At 42.0% G+C, this 14163-nt stretch overlaps 2 protein-coding genes across 3 annotated transcripts; both read left to right on the top strand.

Moving 5' to 3' along the window:
* The first annotated feature begins 767 nt into the window (after positions 1-767).
* On the top strand, positions 768-6834 carry LOC306941958 (G-protein coupled receptor family C group 6 member A-like). Of its 2 annotated transcripts, XR_013792219.1 has the most exons (7): positions 768-971; positions 1463-1751; positions 1856-2716; positions 2865-3077; positions 3623-3740; positions 4984-6207; positions 6300-6834. XR_013792219.1 is itself a non-coding variant. In XM_079527601.1 (5 exons), exons 1-5 carry the CDS (start codon positions 781-783, stop codon positions 5026-5028), a joined length of 1599 nt encoding a protein of 532 aa, XP_079383727.1. In that variant the 5' UTR covers positions 768-780; the 3' UTR covers positions 5029-5138. The 2 variants fall into 2 exon arrangements, 1 of the variants encoding a protein (XP_079383727.1); XM_079527601.1 differs by lacking the exons at positions 3623-3740; positions 6300-6834 and having other exon boundaries at positions 4984-5138.
* A 1287-nt stretch (positions 6835-8121) lies between these two features.
* Positions 8122-13716, top strand: pcare1 (photoreceptor cilium actin regulator 1). The gene is made up of 2 exons (XM_079527596.1): positions 8122-11764; positions 12770-13716. Exons 1-2 carry the CDS (start codon positions 8271-8273, stop codon positions 12888-12890), a joined length of 3615 nt encoding a protein of 1204 aa, XP_079383722.1. The 5' UTR covers positions 8122-8270; the 3' UTR covers positions 12891-13716.
* Positions 13717-14163: the final 447 nt, after the last annotated feature.

The following is a 14163-nucleotide window of genomic DNA, read 5'->3' as shown; positions in this document are numbered from 1 at the left end:
TACATTTAACAGAGCTAAACAAAACAAAACGCCAAATGATCTGCAAGCCCCCAGCTATTCCATGTATTTTGCATTATGTAGAGTACTTTCCTTTGGACGGTGTGCCAGTTGTGCCTATGCCTATATTCATTTTTTAATGTTTATACTTTCTATTAGTATTGAACTTTTTATGTCTGCAGAGCGAGTAGATGGAAATTATACCATATAATGAGTATTAGTGAGGTACCAATTATATGAAGATAAGGTTGAAAATGGGTGAATTCAATTGTTTTTAATGATGTCCCCAACCCCAATGGGTTTCGGCAGTATATTATTTACCCCATTTCACTTTCTTGTCATGACACACTTTACCTAATCCGCTGTTAAACAGAATGGTGGAGGCTAAACAAACAAGACTTTTCTTTTTTTCCTTCTTCATTTCACAGGTGGGGGTGTAGTAGAGGGAACAGCATGCATGAGTACTTCTGATTCCAGGTTTGATTTGTCATTTGTTCAGACTGTCATCCACACCATTGGTACAATCAATGACTCTGGCTTTCTGCCCGGCATTAGTCTTGGTTACATCATCTGTGACACATGCGTGGATGCAAGCAAAGCCATCCAAAATACCATGCACCTCTTGGCCATCAACAGCTCCACGGCTTTTCTTTCTTTTCTTTTTTTCCTTCTTCATTTCACAGGTGGGGGTGTAGTAGAGGGAACAGCATGCATGCAGTCTATAAAGTGAAGTGATGACCTAGTATTTCTCACAGTGTGATAGAATCCCTCTCTGTTGCTATCATGTTCCCTTGGGTGAGGTGTTACATTCTGATTGCGACCATTTTCTTGGGCTTGGGATCAAGCTGTGAGTCTACATGTGGGGCAAGTAGTCCAGGGGACATTATAATTGGAATGCTGTGTGCCTGCCATGCTAAGGTGGAGAGTGAGAACCTGCACAGTCTAATCCAGCCAGGAAGATTCAACTGCACAGAGTAAGTTTTCAAAGCGTATAGCCTACACATACCGTATTTTAATTGCAATGAGCATAATGAGATGAATTCACATATTTTAGAATAAGCTGGGAATAATTATGCTTTAATTATTCATGTAATTTAAATCATTTTCTTGAACTATGGAATTTGCCGTATAGTTATTTCTGAACTTCACAATCCATATTCTACTGCAGATATAGATATACGGCAGTTGACAATTGGCTATGACATATGAGCCCCGGCCCCATATGAGCTTTAGGGTATATTTCCACAACTCAATACATTTTCAAATGTACACAATATACCTACAGACACATTTATTTTGACATATTTTGTGGATTATTGAAGATTATTGTAAATATAGTAATATGTAATTGTAATAAGTAATGACTATAATTATGTTTTGGTGGGTTGGATAACTTTTTTAGCTGTTCTGTGGTGAATTCATTAAGAATTGTAGTTTTAAGCGAGTACTTGTTTTCTGATTCCAGGTTTGATTTGCGGTCATTTGTTCAGACCTTGGCTGTCATCCACACCATTGATACAATCAATGACTCTGGCTTTCTGCCCGGCATTCGTCTTGGTTACATCATCTGTGACACATGCGTGGATGCAAGCAAAGCCATCCAAAATACCCTGCACCTCTTGGCCATCAACAGCTCCACGACAACACAATGCGACTTCACCGAGAGCCCAGTAGTGAAGGCCATTATTGGAGCACGCACCTCTGAAGTGTCCATCGCTGTGGCTCGGCTCCTGGGCATCTACATGGTCCCTCAGGTGCAGAGCGTTAACAATTTGACAATGTGTCTTGTATTGGATTAAAATCAGGTTGAAATGTAGTGCCATAACACTTTTATTTATAACTTTCTTGTCCCTTTTAGATAAGCACCACGTCATCTGCAGCCATCCTAGATGATAAATTCCGTTTCCCATCCTTCTTGCGCACCATACCTAGCGATGAACACCAGACCCGTGCTCTGGTCAAGCTCATGGCTCACTTTGACTGGAACTGGGTGGGTGTGGTGTCAGGGGATGATACGTACGGCAGGGATGCTCTTCAGAGTTTCCTGATAGAGGCTGACAATGCACACGTGTGCGCTGCCTTTCAGGAGGTCCTGCCTCATTACCTGGGCCACAGCGACAGAGTGCAGCGGATCCGTGAGGTGGCAGACCGCATTCAGTCTTCCAGTGCACAGGTAGTCTTACTGATCCTGAGAAGTGCGCTGGTTGAACAGCTGTTTAAAGAGATGATCAGGAAAGGGATCTCTAAGACCTGGATTGCCACTGACAGCTGGTCCATGTCACGAACTTTGGCCTCAGTGAAAGGTATCAATGCAATTGGCGACATTTTTGGATTTAGTTTCATCAAAGGCCTTAACCCGGGATTCAACAATTTCCTCACAAATCTTGCGCCTGGCCCAGGAGGGGTGAACAGTTTCATCGAAGAGTACAAAAATGCCAGGTTTGGATGTTCTCCAGAACTAATAAAACACAAAGAGTGCCTCAAGAGCAAGTCTGCTGCCCACTGTCCTTTGTCATACTCCCTGATGTTGAAATCTGAACTTGCCTGCACGCTGCCTGACCCCCAAAATGCAAATGATGACTTTCTAACAGATGCAGTCGATTTGAGCTTGACATATTCAGAGACACTGGCCGTATGGTCAGTTGCTCATGCACTGCGATCTCTTCTCAAATGCAATCAGTTTAATTGTTCAGGAGAGGGAAACATTCTACCATGGAAAGTAAGAACAACTTAAATCAATGTTTCATGGAATGGTGTGGTGTTGTTGTTTTGTTTCCTTTTATGAATGACATTTTATATATCCTTTCCAGGGTTAGGATTATTGACACTTGATGATGTTCATGTGTTTATGCTCTTATTTGTTTCAGCTTCTCCAGGAACTGAAGAAAATTAATTTCACTCTTGACAATAAGCAGTTTTTCTTTGATGATTCTGGCAGCTTTGCGGATGGCTATGACTTGGTATATTGGGCAAAGAGGGGAGACAGGAGACATTTTGAAGATATCGGACGGTATAATCTGATGGAAAGTGTTGTGGAGATCAGATCAGCAAGTATAAACTGGGCAACTCCAAACGGAACAGTAAGAGTAACGCTATAGTAACATTGTACAACACTATTGCATGGTTTTCAATAAGTGATTTTCAACCTCTTTTATATCACGGCCCATTATTTATTCGTCATTTGAGCCACAGACCACCAGTTGATCAGATTTTGCCTCACAGACCCAAAACTAAAGAATATTTTGTCATCATTGGGTAAGGTTTTGTCCACAATTCCATGCTGTATTGATGTGGTAACATAGAGATAACAGGCAAACTTTGATCAAAATAAGAATTATTTGACGTGCTCCAATTGTGGCAGTAGACCTCTTGTAAATTAAGTAGCCTAATGCAGGTGTTTAACAATAATTTAACTCTTGAGAGCGTACAATGAAACCAAATGGACCCGTAAGCGTCAATTTACACTCTCAAGAGTTAATTTGGTTACCAACTCTCCATCATTTAGCCGGGTTGACCACCTGGAACCCCTCCAAGGACCACTGGTGGACCAATGGTTGAAAACCACTGGTTTAATCAAACATAGGCTAAATGAAATAAGATATTAAGAAATACTTGACCCTTTTAGGTTCCAAAGTCGAGATGCTCAGAATCTTGCCCCCCAGGGACAGCCAAGAAAATCATCATGATACACTGCTGCTATAACTGTAGCAAGTGTGAAGAAGGAACTTACACCAATGGTTCAAGTCAGTACACAATTCTGTCCTTACTACTAAATACATTATTAATATAATATGTTGTATTATTACCAGTGGTGGAAAGTAACTAATTACATTTACTCAATTACTGTACTTAAAGGAGCATTCAGTGATTTGGGTGATTTGGAAAACCACCCAGTCCGCCCAGGCAACAAAATGTGCACATGCACGCTCTACAGTGGGGGGAAGTGCAACAGGCCAACAGCATGTGCACCAAGGCCCGCCCCCAGTCGATCATGATTGGAGGAAGGCCCCTCTCATCCTGATTGGATGAAGGCTTTGCCACCCGCCACCAACACTGAAACTAGGGTTTTTTTACCCCAGGGGCTCACTGGGGACAGGGAGGAACTCCTTATATGGTCAGCACACTCTATAGTAGGGAGGATTATCCAGAAAAAAAGAAAAAATAAGTGATATTTGAATTAAGTAAATTCACTGAATATACCTTTAAGTACAATTGTGAGGTATTTTTGTAGAATAGCCAATTATTTTTACACCCCTTTTTTTCTCCCAAATGTAGTCGTTATACCAAATGATTCCTCTCCACACACACTGCTGTCATATCCTACTGACTCACCTGCCAGTGAGGAGCCCCACCCGTTTCGAATTGTATCAACTGATAATCACCAATATGTTCCATATCCCGCTTTGTCCTACCCCTCCCGCCCAACACTCGACCCCCCCTGACAGGTGCCTCCCCAGCCCGTAGTTGTACAGTGACAATTATCCCCCTTCCCGGACCGCCCTACTCAAGTCAATTTCGAATTCCGTACTTTTGTTTGGAACAGAGTATTTCTACGTTGCAGTATTGACATTTTTTCCACCACTGTATACTACCTCTACTACCTCTAATATATTAATGCAACCTTTTTTACAGACCTTCACCACTGTATACTACCTCTACTACCTAATATATTAATGCAACCTTTTTTACAGACCTTCACCACTGTATACTACCTCTACTACCTAATATATTAATGCAACCTTTTTTACAGACCTTCACCACTGTATACTACCTCTACTACCTAATATATTAATGCAACCTTTTTTACAGACCTTCACCACTGTATACTACCTCTACTACCTAATATATTAAGGCAACCTTTTTTACAGACCTTCACCACTGTATACTACCTTTACTACCTAATATATGAATGCAACCTTTTTTACAGACCTTCACCACTGTATACTACCTCTACTACCTAATATATTAATGCAACCTTTTTTACAGACCTTCCCCACTGCCTGGTATGTCCAAATGGAACATGGTCTTTGAGAGGGTGGAGTAAATGTGAGCCAAGAACAGAAGGCTATTTGAGGCTGAATGACATCGGTGCAATTGTCCTGCTTGTTGCTACTGGAGTAGGTTATCTGCTGCTTTTATCTGTCCTGATCATTTTTGTGATTAGTCGCCAGACTGTTGTTTTCCAAGTTGCAGGTGGGAATCTCTGCTTTATCATGATGGCTGGGCTAGCAGTTAGCTTCAGCGCAGTGGTATTGTTCATTGGTAGGCCCAATGATCACATTTGCCGATCTCGTCAAACCATGTACAGCTTTGGCTTCACACTGACTGTGTCTTGTATCCTGGTCAAAGCTTTCCGCACGTTCCTTGCATTCCTTTTGGATGGACATCGGCAGCATAAGTTGAACAAACTTTATAAACCCCCTGTCATCGTTATTTGTGGTACAGCCATCCAGGGCCTTATCTGCCTGTTATGGTTGATCATTAGGGGTCCAAAGGTCGAGATCCACATTTTGCGGCAAAGCATGACCATTCTGCTGCAGTGCAATGAAGGATCTAATTGGGGATTTGGAATTATGCTATCTTATATCGCCCTACTTGCCTTTATTTGCTTCATTCTCGCCCTGAAAGCTAGAAAGGTTCCGCAGCGCTTTAATGAGACGGGCTACATTATATTTTGCATGCTTATTTACCTATTTGTTTGGGTGTGTTTCATCCCAATATATGTGACAAAAAGTCAACAGCGCTCATCTGTCCAAGCATCTGCCATTGTTGTCTCCAACTTTGGTGTGCTCTTCTGCCTTTTTTTGCCCAAGTGTTACATGATGCTGTACAAGAAAAAAGATATCAGTCAGCAGGCTTACTTAAACAGAGTGCGCATGTATTCAATCAGCTCCACCAAACCCATACTGTTAGATATCTCTCTTGATTCGGTGGAGGCGGTAGCACCATGTAGAGGGAATTCAGTCAACAGTTGTGATTCTACAGATTCAGGCATATCCACAGTAGAATCTTCTATAGCAGTTATAACAATGAGTGATATAAACGATTCAAGGTGTATTGCCATATCCTCAACTAGGCAAAGGTTCAGATCAAAATCCCATTGAGATAAAGATCCACTGTTTTATTTTTATGTGTGTCTGTGTGTCTATCTAAAACATTTAAGACATTATTCTTTGCCTTCATGACATACACATGTCAGCCAGATGGAATGTACTTTTTATGTATGTGTATTAATGTATAGGAATATCTGATGAAATTGTATTTGCTTTGCATGCCTAAAAATAAAACAATCTCCAATTGAGGAGTTAGGAATGTCCTGTGTCATCCCCTGTATTATCTGACATGAAGCCTGAATATACAACAACTGTAAGGATCAACTTAAAATGAAGCATTCAATTAAAAAATGTACAGCAAATAATCTGCATCCAACAAATAAGTGTCTCTGTTTAGTTTATTTGCATTTAAAATGCGGAATATGGTACAGAATAACAACAACAAAGTCTGTGGATCAGCTTGTCATCTCAATTATTAGATGTGAACATTCTCTCTCTGGTCTTAAGAAGTGAATTCATAATTCATAATCACTGATCCCGATATAATATGGTATTTGTTTTGATGTTAATGTGAAGCTTTGAGCTAGCTATCAAATGTATTAGACATGCTATGAGGTGATATTTTGTGTTGTGTTGTGTTGTGTTGTGTTGTGTTGTGTTGTGTTGTGTGTTGTGTTGTGTTGTGTTGTGTTGTGTTGTGTTGTGTCGTGTGAATGGTGTACTGTATGTACAGGAAGAGTAGCTGCTGTCATGTACAGCAAGCTAATGGGGATGTAATAAATGAATCAAAATGAATCAAATCTGATTGGACTGCCATGTGTTTCCAGTGGAACAAGCATAAAAATGAAGTTGTTAAAAATGTATTATTTACCCAAATCATTTGAAAGAAGTCGAGCAATTTACAATTTAGGCATTTAGCAGATGCTCTTAATCCAGAGCAAGGACAACACAAGGTAATACATCAAATGCATTGGAATCTAGGATCATACGTATCTGTGGCTAAATACATATCATTTTTGGGGATCCTTGCCATGAAAAAGGTTTGAGAACCACTGACAAGTGTTAAGGATTTAAAAGACATTTGCAGGATCGGCCTCAGGTCGTTAATGGCACATTGTGAGATCTTTTTTAATTGTGCCTCTCCTATTTGACATTTTTTTAGTTCTTGTTCAGCCAAGCACACTTCTATTTAGCTGCCAAACCCGCTTTTAAGTTTTATGTTACATTTTATCGCTTTTATCTCCACAAGTTGTTGCTTTGCTCCCTTCAAGTGTTGTAAACATGCATAGATCCCTTTTTGTCTTTGGAGAGGAAAAGCATATAGCCTACCACAGTGTGCTGTGCACGGAACTGAGACTATTGGGATAGCAGATCTGTTGAACCAAAAACAAACTTGAAGGCACATGCCAAACACTAACTGAGTTTTATATGTGAAAATGTTAAAGTTCAATCAGGTTACCATCATTCTCTGCCATTTGATCATCATACTAAATATCCAGAAATAACTGGTATAGTATATATGTGTTATATTATTATGACCAATTAAGAAGATCTGACATATCTTAATTGGTCATATACCATAATATACCAGTTGTTTCTGGTAATATAGGCATGCGCTTTTCAGTGTGTGACACCTGTGCATAACTCAGGCTTTAATTTAAATTAAAACAACATAACTTTGGTTTTCCAACTGTTGAGATTGTATACAATTTGGACAATTATTTTTGTTTGCCATGGGTTAAAGTGAGTGATACTGTGCAGCAAGCTATAAGCAGCTACCTGATGCCAGCCGTCATTACACAAATGAGCTTATGGTCTTACAAGTGGGTGCAGTTTTATATGCTTTAACCTGACATGTGTGCACTGAGGAGTGCATTGAAAGCCTCACTAATCCTTTCAGCTGCTTGTCCTTCGTGACATACAGGAGGATACAGTACAGTAACTTAAGGAACATGAAGAATACTCTCTGGATATATTTGCCAATTTATGATTGGTAGAATAGTCTTTCAAGATGGATTTATCAATATTTTGTTTTGGGTAATGGTGTTTCGGAAATACAGCTTTTTCAGACTCAACAGCCTGCAGAGGGGCCATCTGAATGCGACAGCTACAGAAGGTGGCTAAGGGCCCATGCCTTTCCTTTGTATTATTTACTTCAAATTCTACTTGGCCACTTTTTGAGTAGCACTAACAGGCTTTCTTCTATTTGAAACATTTGAAATGGGCTGCTCTCCATCAAAGGGCAACAATTTTGGGACCCAGGGACCTTTCCGAAGGGGTAGGACCCTGCTGCCTGGGACCCAGGATGGTCCTGGAGAGCCTCAGTATGACGATGGAGAGGGTGGGGGCTCCGCAGTACCAGCAGAAGGGGACCTCAGGGAAAGGAAGCCAGCTGGACCGACCCACTGCGCTCAGCCCCCTCTCACACCGCAAAAAAAGAGAGCTTCAGTTTCTGAGCTGGCCCCAGAAGCAGTCAACTTGGATAAACAGGGGACGCAAGGGATGGACGTCGGTAGACTGACACCTGGAAAAGAGAAACAAGGAGACAAGCAGGACGCAACAGACAAAAAGACTGCAAAGAAGCCGAAGAAGAATAACAGAGGCGTTAAACCACTGAAAAAGAAAGAGAAGGAGAAAAAAGCCACACTGTCAGAGCAGAAAGTGGATTTTCCAGAGCCTTTGGTAAAAGCACACCAAGCTGCATATGCCTTTTTGAATCCTAGTATAAATAAATATGACATTCTACTGGGTCTTTTGGAACAGGCAACCCAAACGCAGGTTAACGTGCAGCCTATGGTGGCCTTCATGGTTCTACGTTACGAGGAAATAAACCGGGCCCTTGAGGGAGTGGTGGACGAGGGGGAGAGGCTTCTGAAAGAGAACGGGGAACATCTGGCTTGGCCGAGCCCTATGAAAAACCTGTCTTCTTCGTCACTGAAGATGGATAGCGAGCCCCCGCCAGATTTGTTGCAGCAGCTCCTTCAGTATACGACTCAGAGAATGCGGAATGTGAGCCAAACTGTTGGTGGAATTGGAGACTCTGCAATGGAGGAGGCCGTTGAGTACTTTGCGTCTCTTTCTGAGCTGTTGGTCGAGAAGCTCAAAGCAAAGCATGCAGTAGAGGCCAGGCTATTGAGACTGTTGACCCGAATAGAAGTAGCCTCGCTGCGCAAGCCGGGACCGGAGGATTCATCTCTCTTTAGTGAGGACAGTGGTATTGGGGCCGAGAACGAATCCCTGGCTGGCTCTGAAAGACACCATAGACGTGGGAGTGGTGAGTCTACAGGGACAAATAGGACGACTCCCAGTCCTATGAGATGCAACATCAGGACTATGAGGCAAGGAGCATCAAAGCCAAAGGTTTCAAGCAAAATGAGCCCTAGTGTTTCTCTCAACTCCCTAGATTCTATATGTACTCTTATAGCTAGGGACCAAAAAGACACAGAGTCTCTGTTGGGATCAGTCTCCTTAGATGATGAGGAAGAAGACGCTGATGAGGAGGAAACAGATGGAGACACAGGAGATAGCGAAGTGTGTGTTAGGAAGCGATCAAACTCTTCACCTGCTAAACCGGACCAAAAACCTTGCCGCCTGCCGCCGAAGCGTATAGAGAACCCTCAAAACGTAGAGATGACTTTGAAGATGAAAGATGCTATCAGTGGACGGATACAGTTTGTTCCGTCACAACATGCCTGTGCCAAAGCTAAGTTAACAGAAAGCCCCAAAACGAGCAGACGTCAGTGGGCAGAGGATGAGGATCGGCCCCCAAGGAGACCCCAGACGGCAGCTCCTGTTCGGAAGGGAGCCAACAAAAAGAGCCCTGTTGCCAAAGAGCGGCGCACACGGTCTACAGAATCACTGCGAAGCAAAGCAGAAGATCCAACACTTCTTGAATTAGAGAGAACCCAGAGAGATCTAAGTCAGAGGATAGAGAGAATGTGCAGACAGACAGGGACAAACACAGGTAACAAAGTTCCATCCAAACAAACTCAGGGAAATGCGCCTATGCCTTCTGTAGCAGCCAGTCGGATACATCCTGCACTGGAGAAGAACAGCCGTCAACCTATCAAGGACAAGGCAGGCCTCATGAAGCACAGCAACGGAGAACAAGAAGCAACCAAAGATGTGGGAGAGGTTAAGAAAAAGAAAGACAAAAAGAAAACCTCTAAGAGTCCATTGGAAGCCACCCCACCTCCGAGCCCACCTTCATCACGCCCATCTTCTGGGCTGTCCAGAGGTAGAAATTCAGTCAAGAGACTGATTGATACTTTCAGTCAGGGTATAGAGGAACTAGAGAGCCCCAAAGTATTGGGGCCTCTCAAAGGCGTGCGAAGGTGTGGCATTCCTGTGCTGCCAGGTTTGGGAAACATGGAGGCCGCGCTCAGCAGTAGAATGACCAGTTGTCGAGCTGAAACCATATCAACATATAAAATGGAGGACCTGGATCTGGCTAATCTTCCACCGCCACCACTGGAAGTATTACTGGACAACTCATTTGAGGGAGCCCGAAGTATTTCCTCTGAAACAGACGAAAGGACTACAAATACAGAGAGGTCGGCTGTTGGGAAGAAGGCCACGGTGTCACGACTGCGGGCCTCCGTTCAGTCTGTGGCAGTACTGCCAAGCAAAGGGAGCCTGCCCCAAGGTTCTAGGGTTGTTTCCACTGCCATGACAGATTACCAGGACACATCTGCTGAAGCACAGAGCCAACCTGACCTTCAGCCAGAGGTCGACTCAGACGCAGAACACGCTGCTTCCCTGTATAAACAATCCAGAAAAATCATACACCTGCGGCACTCGTCAGACTCTGCATTGGACATTTCTTCTTTGTGCTATCACGTTCCAACACCAGCTCTCAGCCCAGCAGCATCAGCAGAGGAAGAAGACGTCAGTTTCCGTCTGGCCCGTGGTTCTAACGATTCACTGTGTATGGTGACTCCCACTTCAGTAGTCGGTAGCCAACCGTCTTCTACCCCACCAACGTCTAGGGCCCGAATGCTACCATCCACACCTACTCCAAGTAGCTCACACCGAAGACTGCCCAGTCCCCATTCTTTCACAAAGCAGCCCAGCTCTTCGTCCTCAATCAGCCCCCCAACCAACCGGAAACTCCCTACACCACCATCAGTTCAGAGGATGTTACCAAGCTCACCTGTTGCGAGGCAGAGCTTTCCAAATGTAAACTCGGCATCCTCCAACTCTTCCAGTCTACCCTCTCCACCGGCTTCACCTAAAGTGCATAGACGGAATAATTCAAACACAAACTATGTACACTCTTACGTCAAGGCACCGTCGCCACCTGCCTCGCCTAAAGTACAAAGACAGAATATTTCAAACGCAAACTCTGCCTCATCGTACCGTTTCAAAGCGCCATCTCCACCGGCCTCACCTAAAGTGCAAAGATGGACACGGGAGAACAGCGGTGAAGACTCATCTACTCGGCCTAAAAGTAATGCTCGCTCCGTCTTCTGCCCTGTCTCCCCATCACTCTTCAAGGCACAGCCTTGTCCACCTCAAGCATGGGCCTCCACTGGAGTCTCTGTTCTCCAACAGTCTTGGAGAAATCTGGGCACGCTTCCGCAATTTGTCCGAGGCCCCCAGCCCTTCATCCGGCGCAGCTTTTCAGATCGAAGTCTGACCCTGCCACTTCGACCACGTGGCAACTTTTCAGTGGCAGAGATTTGTGGAAGTGAGCCATCTATAAATACACAAGGGTGAGTGTTTGACATGCGTCATCTTTTAAGGCAAATGTATACTTGACTCAAATGACAAAAACTAAAAACATATTTTTGATTTTGTCTGACTTTACATAGGACAAAGTAGAAATAAGCTTTAAAATTATACATATTTTCATTGTTTACACACTGAACATTTACAAATATAATGGATTGCTGCAGAACACTGTTCCCTCTTACTGTCTGACAAAAAATACTAATTTTGGCACACTACTGTATCAAACATCTGTGATTACATTTCTAGGTATATACTATATAAAAGTATAGCAAGTTGTGTGTTAGTTCGCATTACATAATGATCTTCACTGGGATAAGCAAACGTGCTACAAATATGTTGTTCACAAATAGTTTCTGAATTATGTTGCTGAAAATGTTGTGTCTCCAGGTTATTGGATTACAATGGCAGCAAAATTCCCAGACAGTTAGGAGACATGAACACAATGTAGAGAGACAACACATTACAGAGTAATTAGAGTACATTTGTAGAGTACATTTGATTTGAGCGTGTGAAGATAAATTGTATCTATTGTCTTGTCTATTATCAGAATTTTGAGGTAAAACGCTTTTTTAAACACTTTTTTTTGTTAAAGCTACATTGTTGCACAATGCTTGTTCACTGAAGAATACATTAGGTCTTACAAACCTATGTTTAAATTTATGTTTTATTGCATTTACTGTATATGTTGTGCATTTGGAAAGAAACTGTATGATGCAGTCCTTTCAAAATAGCAATGGGAACCAAAATCATCACTTTTTGTAAGGCCTTTATATTGTACAGCTGCACTTCAGATTTTTATTCTGTGTATTTAGACTGCGCTGGACATAGAAGTTTATGTATCTGTAGAGCATATTATGCTCTTCTTCAGGGTAGTACAGGGTAGTTCATGAACTGGCTAATCTGTGACTCACCTTGCCCAGTTCTAAGTGGCACGCACCCTGCACCTGACCCATTTCATGACCACATCCTCTCCGTCATTTTCACAGGCTTGAGGATGAGCCAGCAAGGGAGGAGCTGTGGAGCATCCAATCAGATCTCAGAGCTAAAGCACGTTCAGCTTCGCACCCAGACCTATGTGTTGTGGGTCAGGCCTTACACCTTGAATGAAGGAGCCAATGAAGAACCAAGGAGGATTATGGATTAGCAGCAGGATTCTCCGGGGATTTAAACTGTTGTTTTTCATTTAGCAGAAGAGAGGAAGTTCTAACTCTGGCCTCTGTGCCAACCCCCTGGGGTTTCTCTTACTGTTCACATGTAGTACATAGCAGAATCATGATATGCATATCTGCAGAAAACATAACATTCAAATAAATTGTATATACGGTATATAGTATACATAATACACTATACACAGTACAGTATATACATAACACAGTATACACTTATACTGTGCATGTACTGTGTATACAGTGTGCATGCGTGCATGCGTGTTTACATTTCCTGCATGTTTAATGTTTACGATGTCTTACACACCTTATTTGGTTCCACAAAGATATTATAATTTAATTGAATCAATCATGCATCAAACAGGACTGGGCTCAATGAACTTGAAATCATTCCGTTCAAGAAGTGGATTTTCTTCAGAATTAAAATGTTATTCTTTTGACAATAAGCATCAGTATTCTTCCTCTGTCGTTATCAAAGTTGTTACTCTTTCAAAGGCATGGAAAGTGTTGGCTTTGGATTGGAGTTGGAAGGAGTCTTTGGTTACGAGGAAGGTCAGAACAGTAATTATGAAGGCCAATGAAGGTCGTGTGAAAGCAAAAACAATAATGTGTATGTTTACACTTGCCTAATGAGATGTCAAATCTCTGGCTTTATTTACTAATGTGTATTTGTTAACAACAATATTTCTAAAACTTCTGAAAAAGCATTATTTGCATTCTCAGTGTTTGTTGATGGGTTTTATTTATTTTTTACCTTTTGTTTTAAATAAAAATGGGCACATTTTTTGCATCCTTGATTTGCTGTGATATACCTGTTACTGCTTATAGGTTAAACGGTTAATTAATTATTACTGTCAATTTGTCATAATGTGTATAAAGACCCTTTGGGTAGAATGAAAGGAATGTTGGTTATAGCCAGTTCATACTTAAAAACAACCTGTGTAAGGTACAATTTGATTTATCTTTATATCATTTGTCTTAGGCACATTAACACTTCTATATTTTGAAAATGATGAAAAAACCCAAACCAAAAACAAGGTCACTATAAATGTCATCCACCTTGTACCTTCTCTATATTTCACCAGCAATTTGATATGGTTTAGTCGACGCAATCATATTGTCTTGCCTGACTGTGTGGTTACTGTGAGTGGTTTTCAATACTATGGTCAAGTTTGAATAAGAGTCAAAGTACTGTATGTGTCCAAGGCCCCTGC

The sequence above is a fragment of the Electrona antarctica genome (genome assembly GCF_951216825.1).
Source record: "Electrona antarctica genome assembly, chromosome: 18".
Lineage (NCBI taxonomy): Eukaryota > Metazoa > Chordata > Actinopteri > Myctophiformes > Myctophidae > Electrona > Electrona antarctica.
The sequence above is the reverse complement of the archived record's forward strand: the minus strand, read 5'-3'. Positions and strand labels throughout refer to the sequence as shown.

Bases quoted from the DNA above. Each gene is read 5' to 3' on its own strand.
- LOC306941958 (XM_079527601.1), top strand. From the start codon at position 781: ATGTTCCCTTGGGTGAGGTGTTACATTCTGATTGCGACCATTTTCTTG. The intron at 972-1,462 runs GTAAGTTTTCAA...TTCTGATTCCAG, and splicing joins GGAAGATTCAACTGCACAGA to GTTTGATTTGCGGTCATTTG. The intron at 1,752-1,855 runs GTGCAGAGCGTT...TGTCCCTTTTAG, and splicing joins GCATCTACATGGTCCCTCAG to ATAAGCACCACGTCATCTGC.
- pcare1 (XM_079527596.1), top strand. From the start codon at position 8,271: ATGGGCTGCTCTCCATCAAAGGGCAACAATTTTGGGACCCAGGGACCT. The intron at 11,765-12,769 runs GTGAGTGTTTGA...TCATTTTCACAG, and splicing joins CCATCTATAAATACACAAGG to GCTTGAGGATGAGCCAGCAA.